We start from the raw sequence: 17,231 nt of genomic DNA on the forward strand, positions 1-17,231 counted from the left end.
AATTGATCAGAAAGACAAACTACAATATACATTTCATTCAGTCCACCATCTAATTAATTATAGACTTGGTAGTTATTCATAATGCATAATATCATAATACCGGTTTCAACCGTTGCCCTCTGGCAGGCGCTTTAGGTCCATATCAACAAAAACAACCCGGTTCAAAAACAGCTTTTTTTCCCATTACTGAACTCCACTCATCTCCAAACTCCATCTGTGTTAAATGTATAGTCTGTATGTAAAATGTCTGGTCTGATGCTGATGTCTGTTTATGTATGTTTGTTGCCACTTGCCACACAGTACCTATGCTGTACCAAAAGCAAATTCTGCCGACTTGTTGTGCAGTCCTTAATAATAAATGAAATGAAATAATTTGATGCTTAAACCTGACAATGAAAAACACAGAAAGCTGTTTTTCTCAGTTTGGCATTTTTACAGATACTGCACTTTGCCTTTGTAGCAGGGCCGTTGCTAGGAATTCTGGGCCCCCTTAAAGAATACTAAAGTGGGCCCCTCCCCCTAACTTTTCCTTTTTTTTTCTTAGGCTACGTATGTATTATCGTTTTTTATTTAGCCTTCTTTGTTTTGATGCTAATGCAGCATTACACTGCATAAACTCAAGTATCTTAGCAAGAATATTTGTCTTATTTCTAGTCAAAATGTAATTTCTAGTCAAAACAAATCTCATTATACTTAAAATAAGACACATCATATTAGAAGTAGCTTGTTTTTAGACACTTTTGACTTCTTTCAAGCATATTTTCACTTGGAATAAGTAGAAAAAATCTGATAGTGGAGCAAGTTTTTCTTCCTTATTACAAGCACAAAAAACTTACTTTCACTGGCAGATTTTTCTATTTATTGTGAATTTAAGTGAAAATGATCTAAAAACAAGTTAATTTTTGGGTAATGAGTCTTATTTGAAGTGGAAAGAGATTAGTTTTGACTAGAAATGAGACAAATATTCCTGGAAAGATGTTGAGTTTTTACAGTGTACTATGAGTCTTAGTCAGGGTCTTACACAGAATAAATCAGTCATACAAAGATTAGACTACTGGGGTTTTTATGGGCCCCAGTGGGCGCTGGGCCCCTAGAATTATCATCACCTTTCTCCCCTATACAACGGCCCTGCTTTGTACTGTAGGGCAGATTTCATCTTCCACTTGCTCCAACCTTTTATCTGCAGGCCGCTGTAGTCCTGGCCGCTGCCCAGCAGGGGGCGGCGGCCTCCCACCGCCGCTGGGAAACAGAGGAGCGGGAGAGAGGGAGAGAGGAAAATCAGAAGAAGAAGCGGCGGCGGCGGCGGTGGCGCAACAACAGTTTAGCAGCTAACTGAGGCAGTTCATGACCTGACAGCTGCTCCTTCATCCACTCACTTAGCTTCATTCTCGCCTCCATCCTCGTTTGCTTATGACATCCGGCGGACATATCGCACTATGTTCGAGGTAACGTTGCTGTTATAATGATGATATACATCTATATTTACGTAGCCTACACACTGTGGCGGCGGCGGCTGTGGCTCTGGATGTAGCCTGGCAACTAACTATCGCAGCTAGGTTCACTTCACACACTTCATTTATCGACCTGCAGATAAATAAATAAGAAGTAGTACCCCGGTAGGGCATCGGTGCAGACATTAACTACCCCCCCAACTCCTCCTAAACGTCCTAAACCTCCTACATTTAGCAGCGGGGGTTAATTTATGAATGACAACGTATATTAGCTTGAAGCTAGCTAGTTAGCTGGTGGCGTTTGTTATGAACTAAAACTGGCGGCGTTGCGTTGAAGAGCAGCGATGATTTGGTGAATTATTTATTGAATCATCTTAAATATATAAACATATCAGACATAATAGTACTACTAGAGGATAATGCGAGGCGGCAGCGGCCATGTGTGTGTGTGTGTGTGTGTGTGTGTGTGAAGTTTATTATTTAAAGCTGCGGTAACATTACAGCTGTCATGCATTTAAGATTACTGTCATCATGTCAACAAAGCAGTCACTGTGAGGGGGGCAATAAAATGCCAATCTTTAAATAACGACAAGAATGTGGCACAGTTTTTAATCAGGCTAAGCCTTAAATAATAAGTGGGGGGATTTTACTTTTACTTTTAGAGGACTGGAAACCATATGTTCATTGATTTCTATTATAGACTCGGTAATACAGTTTATCTGCAGTATATCTTGCTTTGTAAATGAATTAATAATGATCAGTTTTCATTGAAACTGTTTGAGAGAAGTTCAGACAACTGAGTGATCATCAGTTTGTGGTGCGATTTATTGAACTGTATAAATATTATTATAAATGAAATACATGAAACAAATACAAGTCAAATACAAGTTGCCTTTGATTCAATTTATTGCCCAGAGATATAAGTGAAAGTATATTGATCATACAATGGACACAAGTAGTGCCACAGTAATGCACTGTATATCAGTGGTAATGCCTGTCCAGCAAGGTGCTACAGGTCTTTATCTATTATTATTAAATTGATAAGTTAAATTATTACCATTATCAATTAATCAGCTGATTTTTTCTTAACTTGATCAGCTTATCATTTATAAAATGGAAACATTTTATAGTCAAAGATGTGTCTTCTTGTTTAAGTATGTTCATTAATCACAAACAGAAAAGTCCGGTAATGTATCTTTGGGATGAAACATGTGTGCTGATTTGTCTTTTGTTTTGATTGGTGTATATGAAGCATCACAATTATATTCTCTGTCCCAGTGCAGTGCAGATGTACGGTAATAGGGTTATAGGGTTGTGCTATTTAATAATGGAATAGGCTATTTACCACTATACTATAAAAGTAGATGTAATATACTATATTGTGATTCCTCAAGGAATTTACAGCAAATTACTGTAAATTAGTTTTTTCTCTCATACCGAAATCAATATGTGAGGAGAAGTAAATGATGATTTGATCTCACTTTTACCAAAGGTGACAATATCTCTCACTTTGTCAATGAACTGCAGATAAATATGAATAATTCTAGATATAAACAATGACTGAGGAGATACAGCTAGTTTATTACTAGTTAAGTATATCATTTATCATTGAACCAGTACAGTGTGTTTGTATCTGTTCAAAGTAGTAAACAACAATCAGACAGTATCTGACCTGTTTGTCAGACACCAAAAAGATATCACAGGAAATAATGCAATGTTATTTGAATGCCACGTTATAAAAAAAAGAAATAATCATATGCCACCCAGCTCATGTTGGAGTCCTGTTTCTGTCCATTGTATTTTATACATTTGATATGAGCTGTATGCCGCCGTCTATCACTGCTTTTTTAATAAACACAGTGCTGACAGCCTGTAGTGTTGCCGACTTCTCCGACAGGCCTGTGTGCCAGGTGTGTGCATCAGAGTAGAGACGATATTAAATAAAGCATTTAATGTCCGACTGAAGGAAACCGGCCGTGTGGGTCACATTCTTGAATTAATATTTGAACGCACCACAACAAAAGTTTCATTCTGCTGTGGTGAATGTGGCTTTAATCACTGTGACCCTGATCTTAATTCAAGTTGAACATGCCATTCATCACATAGGCTATACAGTACACACACTTTACAGAGTGGAAGTATCTCTACCAGACTAAACTTAAAAGCATTTTTCCATTTAATGCTTCTCCCCCTGATGCGGTGGCCACACATTTTGAGGATATCTGAGGTTTGTTAGCGCATGCCTCTTGAGTTGAGTCTCTGTTTCTTGTGTCTAAACAGGATCCTGAACTCCAAGAACCGCTGTCGTTGAGTTTAAATGAAAATTACGACGACCAGAATCTGACACAACATGATCAAAAAAAGTCTCAGGCGAGTCCCGACTATAACTGCGAGACACCAGACATCCGAGTGATCATCAAAGAGGAGGAGGACGGCTGGACTGTGAGTGAACACCGTGAGTGAAAACATCCTAAATATCAGCATCACCTTTAAAGGAATAGTTCACCAAAAAATGAAATTCAGTCATTATTGACTCACCCTCATGCTGATGAATACTCCGGAGTAGTTTTTTATTCCTCAAAGTGCATCTGGAGACCCGGGAGGCCGGTTCGTAGTCCAATGAAAACTTTATAGGGTTAGGGTTAGGGAGAGTAATAGCGCCCGACACAAAAACGTCCATAAAACTACACAAAAACCTTGTAATATTCCTCCATACTGCTCGTCCGCTGCAATCCAAGTGTCCTGAAGGGATATAGTCCAGAGTTTACTTGAAACTATGTAATTTAGGACATTTTTACAGCCTGAACAGTCCTGTATTGAATTTGCCTGGTGCATGCTCTCGTGTTCACGCGCATGAACGTCAGAGTGCAATACAGGACTGTTTAGGTTGTAAAAATGTCCTAAATAACATTGTTTCGAGTAAACTCTGGACTATATATACTATATCCCTTCAGGGGGCCCTCTTGATTCTCATATAAAGTTTTCGTTGGACTACGAACCGACCTCCCGGGTCTCCAGATGCACTTTGAGGAATAAAAAACGAATCCAGAGCATTAATCAGCATGAGGGTGAGTCACTAATGACTGAACTTCATTTTTTTGGTGAACTATTCCTTTAACTAGACGTCATACAGGCATTTAATCTGTCGTGATTTGTCACGTTGTCGTGCTGCTTCGTGTCGTTGAATACAGATGAGAGCTTCGTCGCAGAGGGAGACAGACAGGATACTTTTGCACAGCCTTGTCCGCCCCTCGTCAGAGCGTACGGGCAAGTGAGCTCAGTTTCCCATGAAGTGAAGAGACGACAACAGGGAGTTAATTACGGGGAGAAGGAGTCGGGCGGCCCCGCTCTCTACGGCCAGAGCTCGTCGGCCGGGGATGGGCGGCAGAGACGCACGGATGAGAAACCGAAGATTTCCTGTGTTCGTGGGAAAGCACCGGGAAATGTTTCTGTGGATCAGCGCAATAACTCGGGAGAGAAATCCTTCTCCTGCCCCGTGCGTGAGACAACAACCCCCAGTCTTCAGAGAGGGAACGTGAACTCCCACCAGGCAACGCATGCTGAGGAGGAGGAGGAGGAGGAGGAGGAGGAGGAGGAGGGGTGTTATGTTCTAGACCAGAGCCTTGATGTCAAACAAAGCACATCTTTGCCAACAGAGGGAGAGCCACACGAGACCAAAAGACCAGCACCATGCCAAACAGTATGTAGGAACACCAATCTGTAGAAATGCATGACATGATAATGTGCTGTTACTTGTTTCATGTGGTCGGCTGAAGCACTGAAGTTTAAAAACCCTTTGGATTTTATTTTTGCAAATGCTTGTTTGTCTCCTTCAAGGACTATTCATATACGTAAATAACCTCCTTCTTAAAGGGATAGTTCAACATTTTGGCAAATTGTCCCATTGCCATAATCCCTATAGTCATAGCAGTGGGTTCGTTACCTTTAAAGCAGAAGTAAGCGGAATGTTTGTGTTAATATAAGTCTTAAATAGTTATATCTTCCGACAGCAATCACTTATATAGAGTGTTTGGTCTGAAACACGGGTCTGTCAGTCACTCTGCTCTGCTGTAAGCCGAGGAGAAAACTTTCCTTGTATCCTACAACCTTTATCCAATGAGGAGAGAGAACGGCATAAAGGGGCGGTCCTCTCTGTGTGTGCAGCCAAGGGATGCGCGTGAATGTGGTGACGTAGGGACGAGGGCGGGGACTGCTAACTCCATCGGCTGACAAGAAGTTAGCCAAAACCACCGGATTGCTTACTTCTGCTGTAATTGACGGTGCAAGCTATTTTTAGAACGGCGGAGCAGAGCTGCAAGCTGCTCAGAGATGCGCTACGGAGGCTAATGGGATTTCTTGGTTTCACTCATCAAACTCATCAAATACACAATCCAGCAACTCCAAAACGCTCTGGTGGACAAGTTGTGACCTGCACATTCACCACACTATGAGATAATAACGTAATGTTACGAGACAGAGTTGTTTTAGAGGCAAATGCAGAGACTGCTTGCTGAAAAACTGCCACCAACGGGAATGCACATCAGTGGTTTTGCATGAATTTACCTCTAAAACAACTCTGTCTGGTAACGCTCTGTTATTATCTCATAGCGTGGTGAATGTGCAGGTCACAACTTGTCCACAAGAGCGTTTTGGAGTTGTTGGATTGTGTATTTGATGAGTTTGATGAGGGAAACCAAGAAATCCCATGAGCCTCCGTAGCGTAGCTCTGAGCAGCTCACGGCTCTGCTCCGCCGTTCTAAAAATAGCTTGCACCGACAATTAAAGGTAACGAACCTACTGCTATGACTATAGGGATTATGGCAATGGGACAATTTGCCAAAATGTTGAACTATCCCTTTAAGTGGGATGTATGTGATTTACTATAATGCAGCCTTTATCAGTTTTCTATCAGATATGATGAAGATTGAGACAAACCTTGTGTAAGAGTCTTTTATTATCCTCTGTCAGCTGCTGTATGTGCTTGTCTCTAATCTAATATCTCAGTGACTGTTATAGCTGCCTTGACTGACTGCCCATCATATTATAACTGAAGCACTTTGATTGCGGCCGCTTTTAGCATCAAGTGGGAGCATGTAGGTGGGCAGATAACTCTATGAAGTGTCACTGAGTGCTTATTTCTATTATTCTATGAGAGAAATGTCAAATCCTCGTGTTGTCTCTTCTTCCCGTCAGGTTTAGTTCTCTCAATCTTCATCACTTTATTTTTCCACAGTGGTGCAATTGGCCGCTGTGCAGCAATGGGAAAAGAAAACAGACAGTGTAACACAATACTATGCAACAACCAGTAGCATAAATACATAATTAAGAGTACACAAACCGGTGGAAATGAAAACCTTCTCACACTTTGTTGTCCTGTTTTTTTTTAGGATTCTCCTGAACGTAAGCGCCTGATGTTACACGGACTCAAGATGACGTCCGCAAACCTAGAGGACCAAACGCTCCATCTGACTGTTCGATTACAGGCGGGAGAGGGGGATGAGGACGAGGACGAGGATGAGGTGGTGCAGGACGAGGAGGAGGAACAAGATGAAGAAATTGGAGGTTTAATCAACTCTGACGGAGAAGTGGTGGAGTGGGATGCCAGTAAGTGAAGTCGCAGCAGTATATTTGACTGAATAGACCAGACTTCTACAAGAACTACACATTTATTTATTTACCCAAGGGACGGATCGTGTTTCACTTTCCCACAGGAGGTTTGAAGTTTTATGTGGTGGAGAATATTTTAAGTAACAGTTGATATAAAGTTGCATTCTGGGAACTGGCAACCAAATGCATTAAAGTGTTTCCAAAGCACAATGTTTGCTTAAATTTATGAAAAGCTGCTTTGTATTTATTATTTGTTCTTGTTCTTGTTCTTGTTTTCTGTCATCATTATGTTCAGACGCACAGTTTAGTGGGTGGTTGTAACTCATAACCTTAGTTAAATATGCATTTAGTTTGTCATTACATTGACTTTCTTCTTCATCTAGAGCTCAGCCTGTGTCAGGTGGAGGTGAAACTAAGATAAGTGTGTCGATGTTTACAGGAGACAGTCCCGACCGAGCCTCTGATTGCACAGGAAGTCCTCGGCAGAGTAAGGTAATGTGTCATTTATAATTTGTCAAGACATAATTAATCACTTTGGTGGACAGAGTCTCTGGAAACAGAGTAGAGTCGGTTTGCAAAACCTGAAAATTTTGGTTTTCCAATTTGACAGACAGGGAAAATGTGTTGGAAAACAAATGAGATCCTTTGGAGAAGATTCTTCAAAGGTCTCCTCCAGAATTCAACTTTTGGTCCGTGCAGCAGGTGTGCACTAAAGTGGAACATTTCTTTTTTTTTTTGAAGTGGGGTTTTGTATGACGTACAAATGGTACGGTGGCCGACAAGGGCAAACGAGCTGCAAACACAGGAATGATGCAAACCAAAAAAACAAAAACAAACATGCCATAGAAAAACGCTGCAACTACAACAACAAATGCAAATAAAAAAAAGCAACCATGCAAATAAAAAAGCCACAATGGAAGTGAATTACCGGGAACTATTATTGCCGATGCACTGGTGTTTTTTATGTGATAGAAGAAGAAGAAGAAGAAGAATACCAAGAGAGAGAAATAAGAAGTGACTTACTTAGTACTTACTTAGTACTTTTCATTGAAAAGTCGTCTTCTTCTTATTTGGGTTTAGGTCAGATCACAGATAACACTTGTTTTTTAATTAACGTTTTTGTGTTAAAGCAGATATCATCGGCACGGCCGTTTCGGCTAATGCTGTGTTCAAGGCAGGCTTTTGAAACCGTAAGTTACAGCTTCAAGTCACAACTACGACTTGGTAGCGTTCCAGGTAACCCGTAGCTCGTGTTTTTACCGTCCTGTTGTCTGTGAAAGTTCCCTATAACGGCCACTCGTAACTTCCGACCCGTGAACTCGTACCAGATCGAACTGGTATGACTTCACAGGAAGGAAAAACACAAAGTACGAGTTTCCTTGAACGCACCATGAGTTAGCAGCCCCCGCCCTTGTCAGGCATCAATTGGTCCTCGTGCTACGTCACCACATTCACGCGCATCCCTTGGCTGCACACACAGCCCTTCATGCCGTTCTCTCCCCTCATTGGATAACACTTGTATCCCACAAGGAAAATTTTCTCCTCGGGTTACAGCAGAGCAGAGTGACGGAGAGACTCGTGTTTAGGCTGAAATACTTCATGTAAGTGATTGCTGACGGAAAATAGGACTATTTAGGACTTATATTAACAAAAACATTCCACTGATATCTGCTTTAACAACATAACCCCACATGTGTAGTTTTGATGTCTCCAGTATGAATCTACAATGTAGAAAGTGATACAAATAAAGAGAAACCATTGAATGAGAAGGTGTGTCCAAACTTTTGACTGGTGGTTTACCTTATACAACCCCACTTCAAAAAAAGTGAACATTTTGGCAAATTGGCCCATTGCCATAATCCCTATAGTTTTAGGAGTAGGTTCGTTACCTGTAATTGTCGGTGCAAGCTATTTTTAGAACAGCGGAGCAGAGCCGCAAGCTGCTCAAAGCTACGCTACGGAGGCTAATGGGATTTCTTGGTTTCCCTCATCAAAACTGAGTTGTTTTCAAGGTAAATGCAGAGACTGCTTGCTGAAAAACTGCTCCCGATGGGAACGCGCATCACCAATTTTGCATGAGTTTACCTCTAAAACAACTCTGTCTGGTAACGTTCTGTTATTATCTCATAGCGTGGTGAATGTGCAGGTCACAACTTGTCCACCAGAGCGTTTTGGAGTTGTTGGATTGTGTATTTGATGAGTTTGATGAGGGAAACCAAGAAATCCCATGAGCCTCCGTAGCGTAGCTCTGAGCAGCTCGCAGCTCTGCTCCGCCGTTCTAAAAATGTCTTGCACCGACAAATAAAGGTAACGAACCTACTGCTATGACTGTAGGGATTATGGCAATGGGCCAATTTACCAAAATGTTGAACTATCCCTTCAAAGCTTTGCTCAGGGATGATGGAGATTATCAGTCTCATCTCGACTGACAAAAAATAACTGGAACAGCAGAACTTTTGTGTTTTTATGGTCGAAATACATTTGTGAACTGAAATGTCGTCACCGGAGGAGAGCGTCTAATGAGGCAGCGTCACTAATGAATCTGCGACTGGAACAGACAAAGCGCAGCAGAAAGAAAGAGAGAGAGCGCACGCCTTTCTGTGACTGCCATTAAAAAAAATGTCTTCATCTCTACTCTGGGGGGAATATTTCTAATGGTTTCTAATTATTATTATTATTATTATGACCACAGGGTATCGGCCTGTCGGAGTCTCAGCTGCCAGCAGGCCAGAACCAGAGAGGCAGCAGTAGCCCCACGCTCATCATGGAGGTTGTGTCTGTGGGAGAGGATGAAGAAAGGGAGGAGGGGGAGGAGAAAGAGAGAGTAGTGAAGATGACAGCTGTCGCGCCCTCGTGCCGCGGTAAACGGAAAATCTATAAGAAAAATATTTTAAAAACTGTTCAGGTTGTAAATGATCTGTATGTCTCAGCTCTGATGTTGTCGTTGTCGTCGTACAGGAAGGAGACGCAGGCGGAGGAACGTGGCGGCGGCGGCGGCGGCGGCCGAAGTGACGGTGGTGACGCAGGACGTGTCGGATGCAGAGAAAGAAGTTCCTGCGAATCCCGGTGAGTGAGCTGATGATGATGATGATCGAGAAGAGGCGTGTTCATATTCAACATTGCATTCAGATTTATTAACATTGATATTTTCTACCCTTCTTTTTCTTTTTATGCGACAAAGTGAAGAGAAGAGGCAGAAGGAAGATTTCAGAAACTCCACCGATGGTTCAAGACGTGGAGCCGGAGCCTGGAAGTGAGTGTTCCCAGTCCCGTGTTGTCCTCCTGGGTCAAGGAAGGAAGGAAGGAAGGAAGGAAGGAAGGACAAAGGGAAAGATGGGAGGAAAGAAGGAAGGGAAAAGGGAAGGAAAAAAGGAACTAAAGATAGAAGGAGGGAGGGACCCAACAGATTGGGCCAATTGGTCAAGAAGGAAGGAAGGGAGGGAAAAGGATTGTGGACAGAAGGAAGGGAAAAGGGAAGGAAAGAAAGATGGAGGGAGGGAACAGATCAGGTCAATTGAATCAAAAGAGGAAGGAAGAAGAAGCAAGGATGAAGGAAAGGAAGGAAGGGAAAAGGGATTGTGGAAAGAAGGAAGGGAAAAAGGAAGGAAAGAAAGATGGAGGGAAGGAACAGATTCGTTCAAGGAAGGAAGAAGGGAAAGATGGGAGGAAAGAAGGAAGGGAAAGGGAAGGAAAGAAAGATGGAGGAAGGGAACAGATCGGGTCAGTTGGTCAAAAAGGAAGGAAGGAAGGAAGGGAAAAAGGATTGTGGAAAGAAGGAATGGAAAAAGGAAGGAAAGAAAGATGGAAGGAGGGAACAGATTTGTTCAAGGAAGGAAGAAGGGAAAAAGGAAGGAAAGATAGAAGGAGAGAGGGGACAGATTGGGTCAATTGGTCAAAAAGGAAGGAAGGAAGGGAGGGAAATGGATTGTGGAAAAAAGGAAGGAAAGAAAGATGGAGGGAGGGAACAGATTTGTTCAAGGAAGGAAGAAGGGAAAGATGGGAGGAAAGAAGGAAGGGAAAAAGGAGGGAAAGATAGAAGGAGGGAGGGAGGGAACAGATTAGGTCAATTGGTCAAAAAGGAAGGAAGGAAGAGAGGGAAAAGGGATTGTGGACAGAAGAAAGGGAAAAAGGAAGGAAAGAAAGATGGAGGGAGGGAACAGATTTGTTCAAGGAAAGAAGGAAGGGAAAAAGGAAGGAAAGATAGAAGGAGGGAGGGAACAGATTGGGTCAATTGGTCAAAAAGGAAGGAAGGAAGGGAGGGAAATGGATTATGGAAAAAAGGAAGGAAAGAAAGATGGAGGGAAGGAACAGATTCGTTCAAGGAAGGAAGAAGGGAAAGATGGGAGGAAAGAAGGAAGGGAAAAAGGAAGGAAGGATAGAAGGAGGGAGGGAACAGATTGGGTCAATTGGTCAAAAAGGAAGGAAAGAAGGATGGGAGGGACGGAAAAAGGATTGTGGAAAAGGAAGGGAAAAGGGAAGGAAAGAAAGATGGAGGGAAGGAACAGATTCGTTCAAGGAAGGAAGAAGGGAAGGAAGGGAGGGAAAAGGGATTGTGGAAAGAAGGAAGGGAAAAAGGAAGGAAAGAAAGATGGAGGGAAGGAACAGATTCATTCAAGGAAGGAAGAAGGGAAAGATGGGAGGAAAGAAGGAAGGGAAAAAGGAACGAAAGATAGAAGGATGGAGAGAACAGATTGGGTCAATTGGTCAAAAAGGAAGGAAGGAAGAGAGGGAAAAGGGATTGTGGAAAGAAGGAATGGAAAAAGGAAGGAAAGAAAGATGGAAGGAGGGAACAGATTTGTTCAAGGAAAGAAGGAAGGGAAAAAGGAAGGAAAGATAGAAGGAGAGAGGGGACAGATTGGGTCAATTGGTCAAAAAGGAAGGAAGGAAGGGAGGGAAATGGATTGTGGAAAAAAGGAAGGAAAGAAAGATGGAGGGAAGGAACAGATTCGTTCAAGGAAGGAAGAAGGGAAAGATGGGAGGAAAGAAGGAAGGAAAGAAAGATGGAGGGAGGGAACAGATTGGGTCAATTGGTCAAAAAGGAAGGAAGGAAGGGAGGGAGGGGAAAGGGATTGTGGAAAGAAGAAACGGAAAAATAAGGAAAGAAAGATGGAGGGACGGAACAGATTCGTTCAAGGAAGGAAGAAGGGAAAGGTGGGAGGAAAGAAAGATGGAGGGAAGGAACAGATTCGTTCAAGGAAGGAAGAAGGGAAAGAAGGAAGGGAAAAAGGAAGGAAAGATAGAAGGTGGGAGGGAACAGATTAGGTCAATTGGTCAAAAAGGAAGGAAGAAAGGGAGGGAAAAGGATTGTGGAAAAAAGGAAGGAAAGAAAGATGGAGGGAAGGAACAGATTTGTTCAAGGAAGGAAGAAGGGAAAGATGGGAGGAAAGAAGGAAGGGAAAGATAGAAGGAGGGAGGAAACAGATTAGGTCAATTGGTCAAAAAGGAAGGAAGAAAGGGAGGGAAAAGGATTGTGGAAAAAAGGAAGGAAAGAAAGATGGAGGGAAGGAACAGATTCATTCTAGGAAGGAAGAAGGGAGAGGGGAGGAAAGAAGGAAGGGAAAAAGGAAGGAAGGATAGAAGGAGGGAAGGAACAGATTCGTTCAAGGAAGGAAGAAGGGAAAGAAGGAAGGAAAGAAAGATGGAGGGAGGGAACAGATCAGGTCAGTTGAATCAAAAGAGGAAGGAAGGAGAAGTAAGGATGAAGGAAAGGAAGGAAGGAAGGGAAAAAGGATTGTGGAAAGAAGGAAGGATGGAGGGAGGGAACAGATCAGGTCAGTTGAATCAAAAGAGGAAGGAAGGAGAAGTAAGGATGAAGGGAAGGAAGGGAGGGAGGGAAAAAGGATTGTGGAAAGAAGGAAGGATGGAGGGAGGGAACAGATTGGGTTAATTTGACCCAGAGGGACAACAGGAGGGTTAAATTCAGATCAATACAGTAAATCATTATACGTGATACGATTGTTTCTGTTTTCTCACAGTATCGCGGCGGACCAGAAGGAAGAGAAATCTCCCCATTATCGAGGAACCAGACGAAATCAAACCTGTCCGTCGCTTCGCTGGTGAGACGAGAAAAAACAACAACTGGTTCATCATGTGTAGAGTTTAGTTTTTTATTTGTTTGACTTTGTTTGAATCTCTGCTTGTCACCCGGTTCTTGAAACCCGACCCACATTCACGTGAGAGTTAAAACATCAGTTTTATGTTTGAGACCAAAGCGATAAAGTTTAATATTTTCCCTCTCACAGCAAAGCGACCCTACAGAAGAAGGAAAGATATCAAACCACGTGCTGAAGGAGAAGCAGGAAACACAGGTGCTTCATCTGGTAAGAGAAAGAAAAAACTGTAGAACCAGTAGGATGTCTTCATTTTATTTTTATTTTTTTAATTTGGTCCATACCATGTGACGTCACCATGAAGTCATGCTGATTTGTAACATCTGCTGTTTAAACTCACATAATACAGTATGATGCTTAAGTATTTCCCATTATGGTTAGTTATATGACATTTTCTTTTTAATGTATGGTAATCTTCATTCATGTAAAACCTCAAATGCCACTTATACCTATAGGAAAGAGCATACATGGAAAATACTTGTTGCTATAGAGCAGACCAATCAGTGTCTTATAATTTGACACAGTGAGTTTGTGAGTTAAATGCCAGTTTCAGTGTTTACATTTATCTATATCTATATCTATATCTATATATATATATACATATATATATCTACATATATATATCTAAATCATTTATATCTACAGTTGTGGCTAAAATTATCAGAACAGCTGACAGATCTGAAAACACCTGACCTTCTTTTTTTTGGCTCAAAAATATGTGTACATGAAATATACAGATGTTTGCTCACAGATGTTTGCCCAAGACAAATTTCCCTCCCGGGACAAATAAAGTTTATTTGATTTTGAACACAATCAGATGAAGAGAGTCCTACTGTTTAACTTTAAAGGGGTACTTCACCCAAAATCTATAATTCACCAATTGTCTACTCACCGTCATGCCATGGAAGGGTTTGGAGATCTGTCTTTGCTGCGAGATGTTCGTTCATCGTTGTAAACCATTGGATGTATGATTGTAAACACGGAAGAACTCCAAAAGTGTTTTGATGACTCTGAAAGTTCTCCGAACCCTTCCTTGGCATGGCGGTGAGTAGATGATTGATGAATTATCGATCTTGGGTGAGGTATCTCTTTAACACAGATTCTGGTTGACATATGATTACACATTAACAATCCTAACCTGCAGCCTTACCTTCCTAACGTTCACATATTTTCCCATCTCACAGGGAAGAAGCGTCCGGGCAGAAAGATGGTCCGTGTGCCGGTGGAAATCCCCCCCGAGCTGCTGAAGAAGCCCAGAGAGAAGATCGAGTATCACTGCGCAGTGTGTGGCAAAGAATTCCCTCACGCCTACAAACTGGAGCGACACGAGCTGATCCACACCGGAGAGAAACCTTACTGCTGCAACATCTGCGGCCGCGGTTTCAACCAGAAGGGAAACCTCAAAACACACTACAAAGTCCACTTAGGTGAGACTGAGCACAGCTTAGAGGAAAAAAATCTGGATAATACTGAACCGACTGACTCCGACCTTTGTAAGTGTTTGAAGAGTTCATGGGAGTGGGTGAAACGGGCACATTCAATCTTTTCTAGAGACTCGATGTTAGTAGATGTGTTATATTGGACTAGTTCATTTGCAGGTAACACTGAAAAAGTTTGATTTTTTTTAGGGATCTACACAGAGAGGATATTGTTTACTGTCTGTTGGTCTCTCTAGTTAAAGGGATAGTTCACCCAAAATTGAAATTTCACTCATTATCTACTCACCCTCATGTCGACTAAGGGCTGGGAGAAGTTTCAGAGTCCTCCGTGGCTTCTCTGAGTTACAGGGGGTCTCAGCGTAGCAGCGCATGTCCATATAACGGTTGCAAATGGACACCAACTGTCTTTGTAACACCAAAAAAAAATCCAAATACCTCCATTCTGCTCGTATGTAATGCCTGTCTTGTATTGAAGCCCCAAAATGCGAAATTGTCCTGAAAAAAATTAAATAAGTCTATATTTCAAGATTGTTTGTAGCGGAAGCTCCTCTTCCCAGTTCATCCAAATTTGACGAACCGGGAAGAGGAGCTTCGAGAAGCTTCCGCTACAAAACAAGCTTGAAATATAGACTTATTTAATTTTTTCGGGACAATTTCGCATTTCGGGGCTTCAATACAAGACGGACATTACATACGAGCAGCATGGAGGTATTTGGATGTTTTTTGGTGTGTCTTTTTGTTACGAAGACAGTTGGTATCCATTTGCAACCGTTATATGGACATGCACTGCTACGCCGAGACCCCCTGTAACTCAGAGAAGCCACGGAGGACTCTGAAACTTCTCCCAGCCCTTAGTCCACATGAGGGTGAGTAGATAATGAGTGCAATTTCAATTTTGGGTGAAAAAAAATCTAAAAATGCCCTTAATTTTCTGGAGCACAGCTGGGTGTAAGATGAACGTCATAATTTGACATATTATATTTTAAAAGCTCCTCTGTTGCAGTGGCTCACTCACTGCAACTCTTGTCCATGAATTCATAAATGAAAATGTAAAATATTGAAAATATTCAAGCATCATGTTTGAATATTTTCCCAAACGACACAGATTTAACCTAAAACCCCCTAATTAAAAAAAATATAAATGTAGTGAAGTTGAAGTCCCGAACAATGCAATACAAAGAGGACAAAGACTTTAACATGTCTCTAACTTGTCTCTGTTTTCATCTCTGTGAAGGTCGTAAGGGCGTTGCAGACATTGAGGATGAGGTGAACCCCATAGCATCAGAACTGACTGAATACTTGAAGTCTCTGCCGGGCGAGTCCAGGATCAGATCGTCCCTCCGTTGCCTCGAGTGTGGAAAAGAATGCGAGAGTCAGTCCGCTCTGCAAGCGCATCACATCACCACGCACTCGCAGTCGCAGTCGGAGTCGCAGCCGGAGTCGCAGCCGCAGTCGGAGTCGCCTCCCGAGCCGGACGCGGCGGAGCAGAGCGCGACGCAGCTGCTCTTCTGCCGCCGCTGTGGCATTCAGTTCCCCGACAGGGAAAAGCTGGAGGAGCACATGAAGACCCACGTGAAGGAGAAGCCCTACTCGTGCCCCGACTGCGGCAAGAGGTTCATCAACGAGAGCTACATCCAGGTGCACCAGCGCATCCACACGGGGGAGCGGCCGTTCCTCTGCTCCCAGTGCGGCAGAGGCTTCCACACGGCCTCGTCCCTCAAGCTGCACGAGATGCAGCACTCGGAGGAGAGGCCGTTCGCCTGCTCCGTCTGCGGCAAGACGTTTCGGATTAACTCGTACCTGACGGCGCACTACCAGACCCACATCAAGGACAGGCCGTTCATCTGCAGCATCTGTGGGAAGGGCTACTCCCGGGCCGAGGAACTGAAGGTGCACCACAGGCTGCACACCGGGGAGAGACCGTACGAGTGCGGCGAATGCGGGAAGAGCTTCATCTACCGCCAGGGTCTGCGGCAGCATCAGCGCACGCACGCCGGGAAACGCATCGGGCCGACCAGGCAGCTCGGTCGACCGAAGCAGCAGGCCAGGCTGGACATTTAACAGCCGTTTTCCTGCTCATGCATTTTGTTTTATTTTTTTCCTTGTTCTTAAACGTGTTCGAAAATGTTGCGGTTAAAATGCGCTTCTTCTTCTCCCCTTGCTCTTCTTCTTCTTCTTCCTGTTCCATTCCTCCCAGTTACAGCATAGACGAGTTACTGTGTCTGAAAAGTTTTGCGCTACAGAGCCGGCGTGGATTGCCAAGAATAATCTGGAAGCTTACTGTGTTGTCTTTCCTGTATTCTTGTTTTGTAATCATATGTTCCTGTTTGCTCTAGTAGCCCATCTGTACAATTTGAGTGCCTTTGTATTCTGCATGCCAAATACTACTACTCAATGTTCGAAAATATGCACAATATCCTTGTTATTTTAAAAAAAAATCCATGAAAATATAGACATTTTTCAGAAACATGTCTGGATTTTTCTTTTTGTTTTTTTCTTTTACAGAGATTTGAAATTATTTTAAACTAATGTGACTTGTGGGTCGAACTAGAACTAGAAAAAATAGTATTGTTATTATTATTAACCTTTATTTAAACTCGGAAATATATTGAGGAGCAACTTCA

The 17,231-nt window shown here is 42.6% G+C and overlaps 1 protein-coding gene across 2 annotated transcripts; it reads left to right on the forward strand.

Moving 5' to 3' along the window:
• Window positions 1–1,292: 1,292 nt before the first annotated feature.
• On the forward strand, window positions 1,293–17,036 carry LOC146992214 (uncharacterized). 2 transcript variants are annotated; one of them, XM_085784714.1, is made up of 12 exons: window positions 1,293–1,445; window positions 3,732–3,906; window positions 4,643–5,151; window positions 6,839–7,055; window positions 7,498–7,550; window positions 9,751–9,919; window positions 10,017–10,124; window positions 10,240–10,311; window positions 13,034–13,114; window positions 13,301–13,378; window positions 14,353–14,595; window positions 15,842–17,036. In XM_085784714.1, exons 1-12 carry the CDS (start codon window positions 1,437–1,439, stop codon window positions 16,666–16,668), a joined length of 2,541 nt encoding a protein of 846 aa, XP_085640840.1. In that variant the 5' UTR covers window positions 1,293–1,436; the 3' UTR covers window positions 16,669–17,036. The 2 variants fall into 2 exon arrangements, with proteins under 2 accessions (XP_085640840.1, XP_085640830.1); XM_085784704.1 differs by having other exon boundaries at window positions 14,353–14,661; window positions 15,842–16,820.
• Window positions 17,037–17,231: the final 195 nt, after the last annotated feature.

This window comes from Trachurus japonicus, chromosome 1 (assembly GCF_045865225.1).
Source record: "Trachurus japonicus isolate A0001 chromosome 1, Traja_1.0".
In the NCBI taxonomy this organism is placed as follows: domain Eukaryota; kingdom Metazoa; phylum Chordata; class Actinopteri; order Carangiformes; family Carangidae; genus Trachurus; species Trachurus japonicus.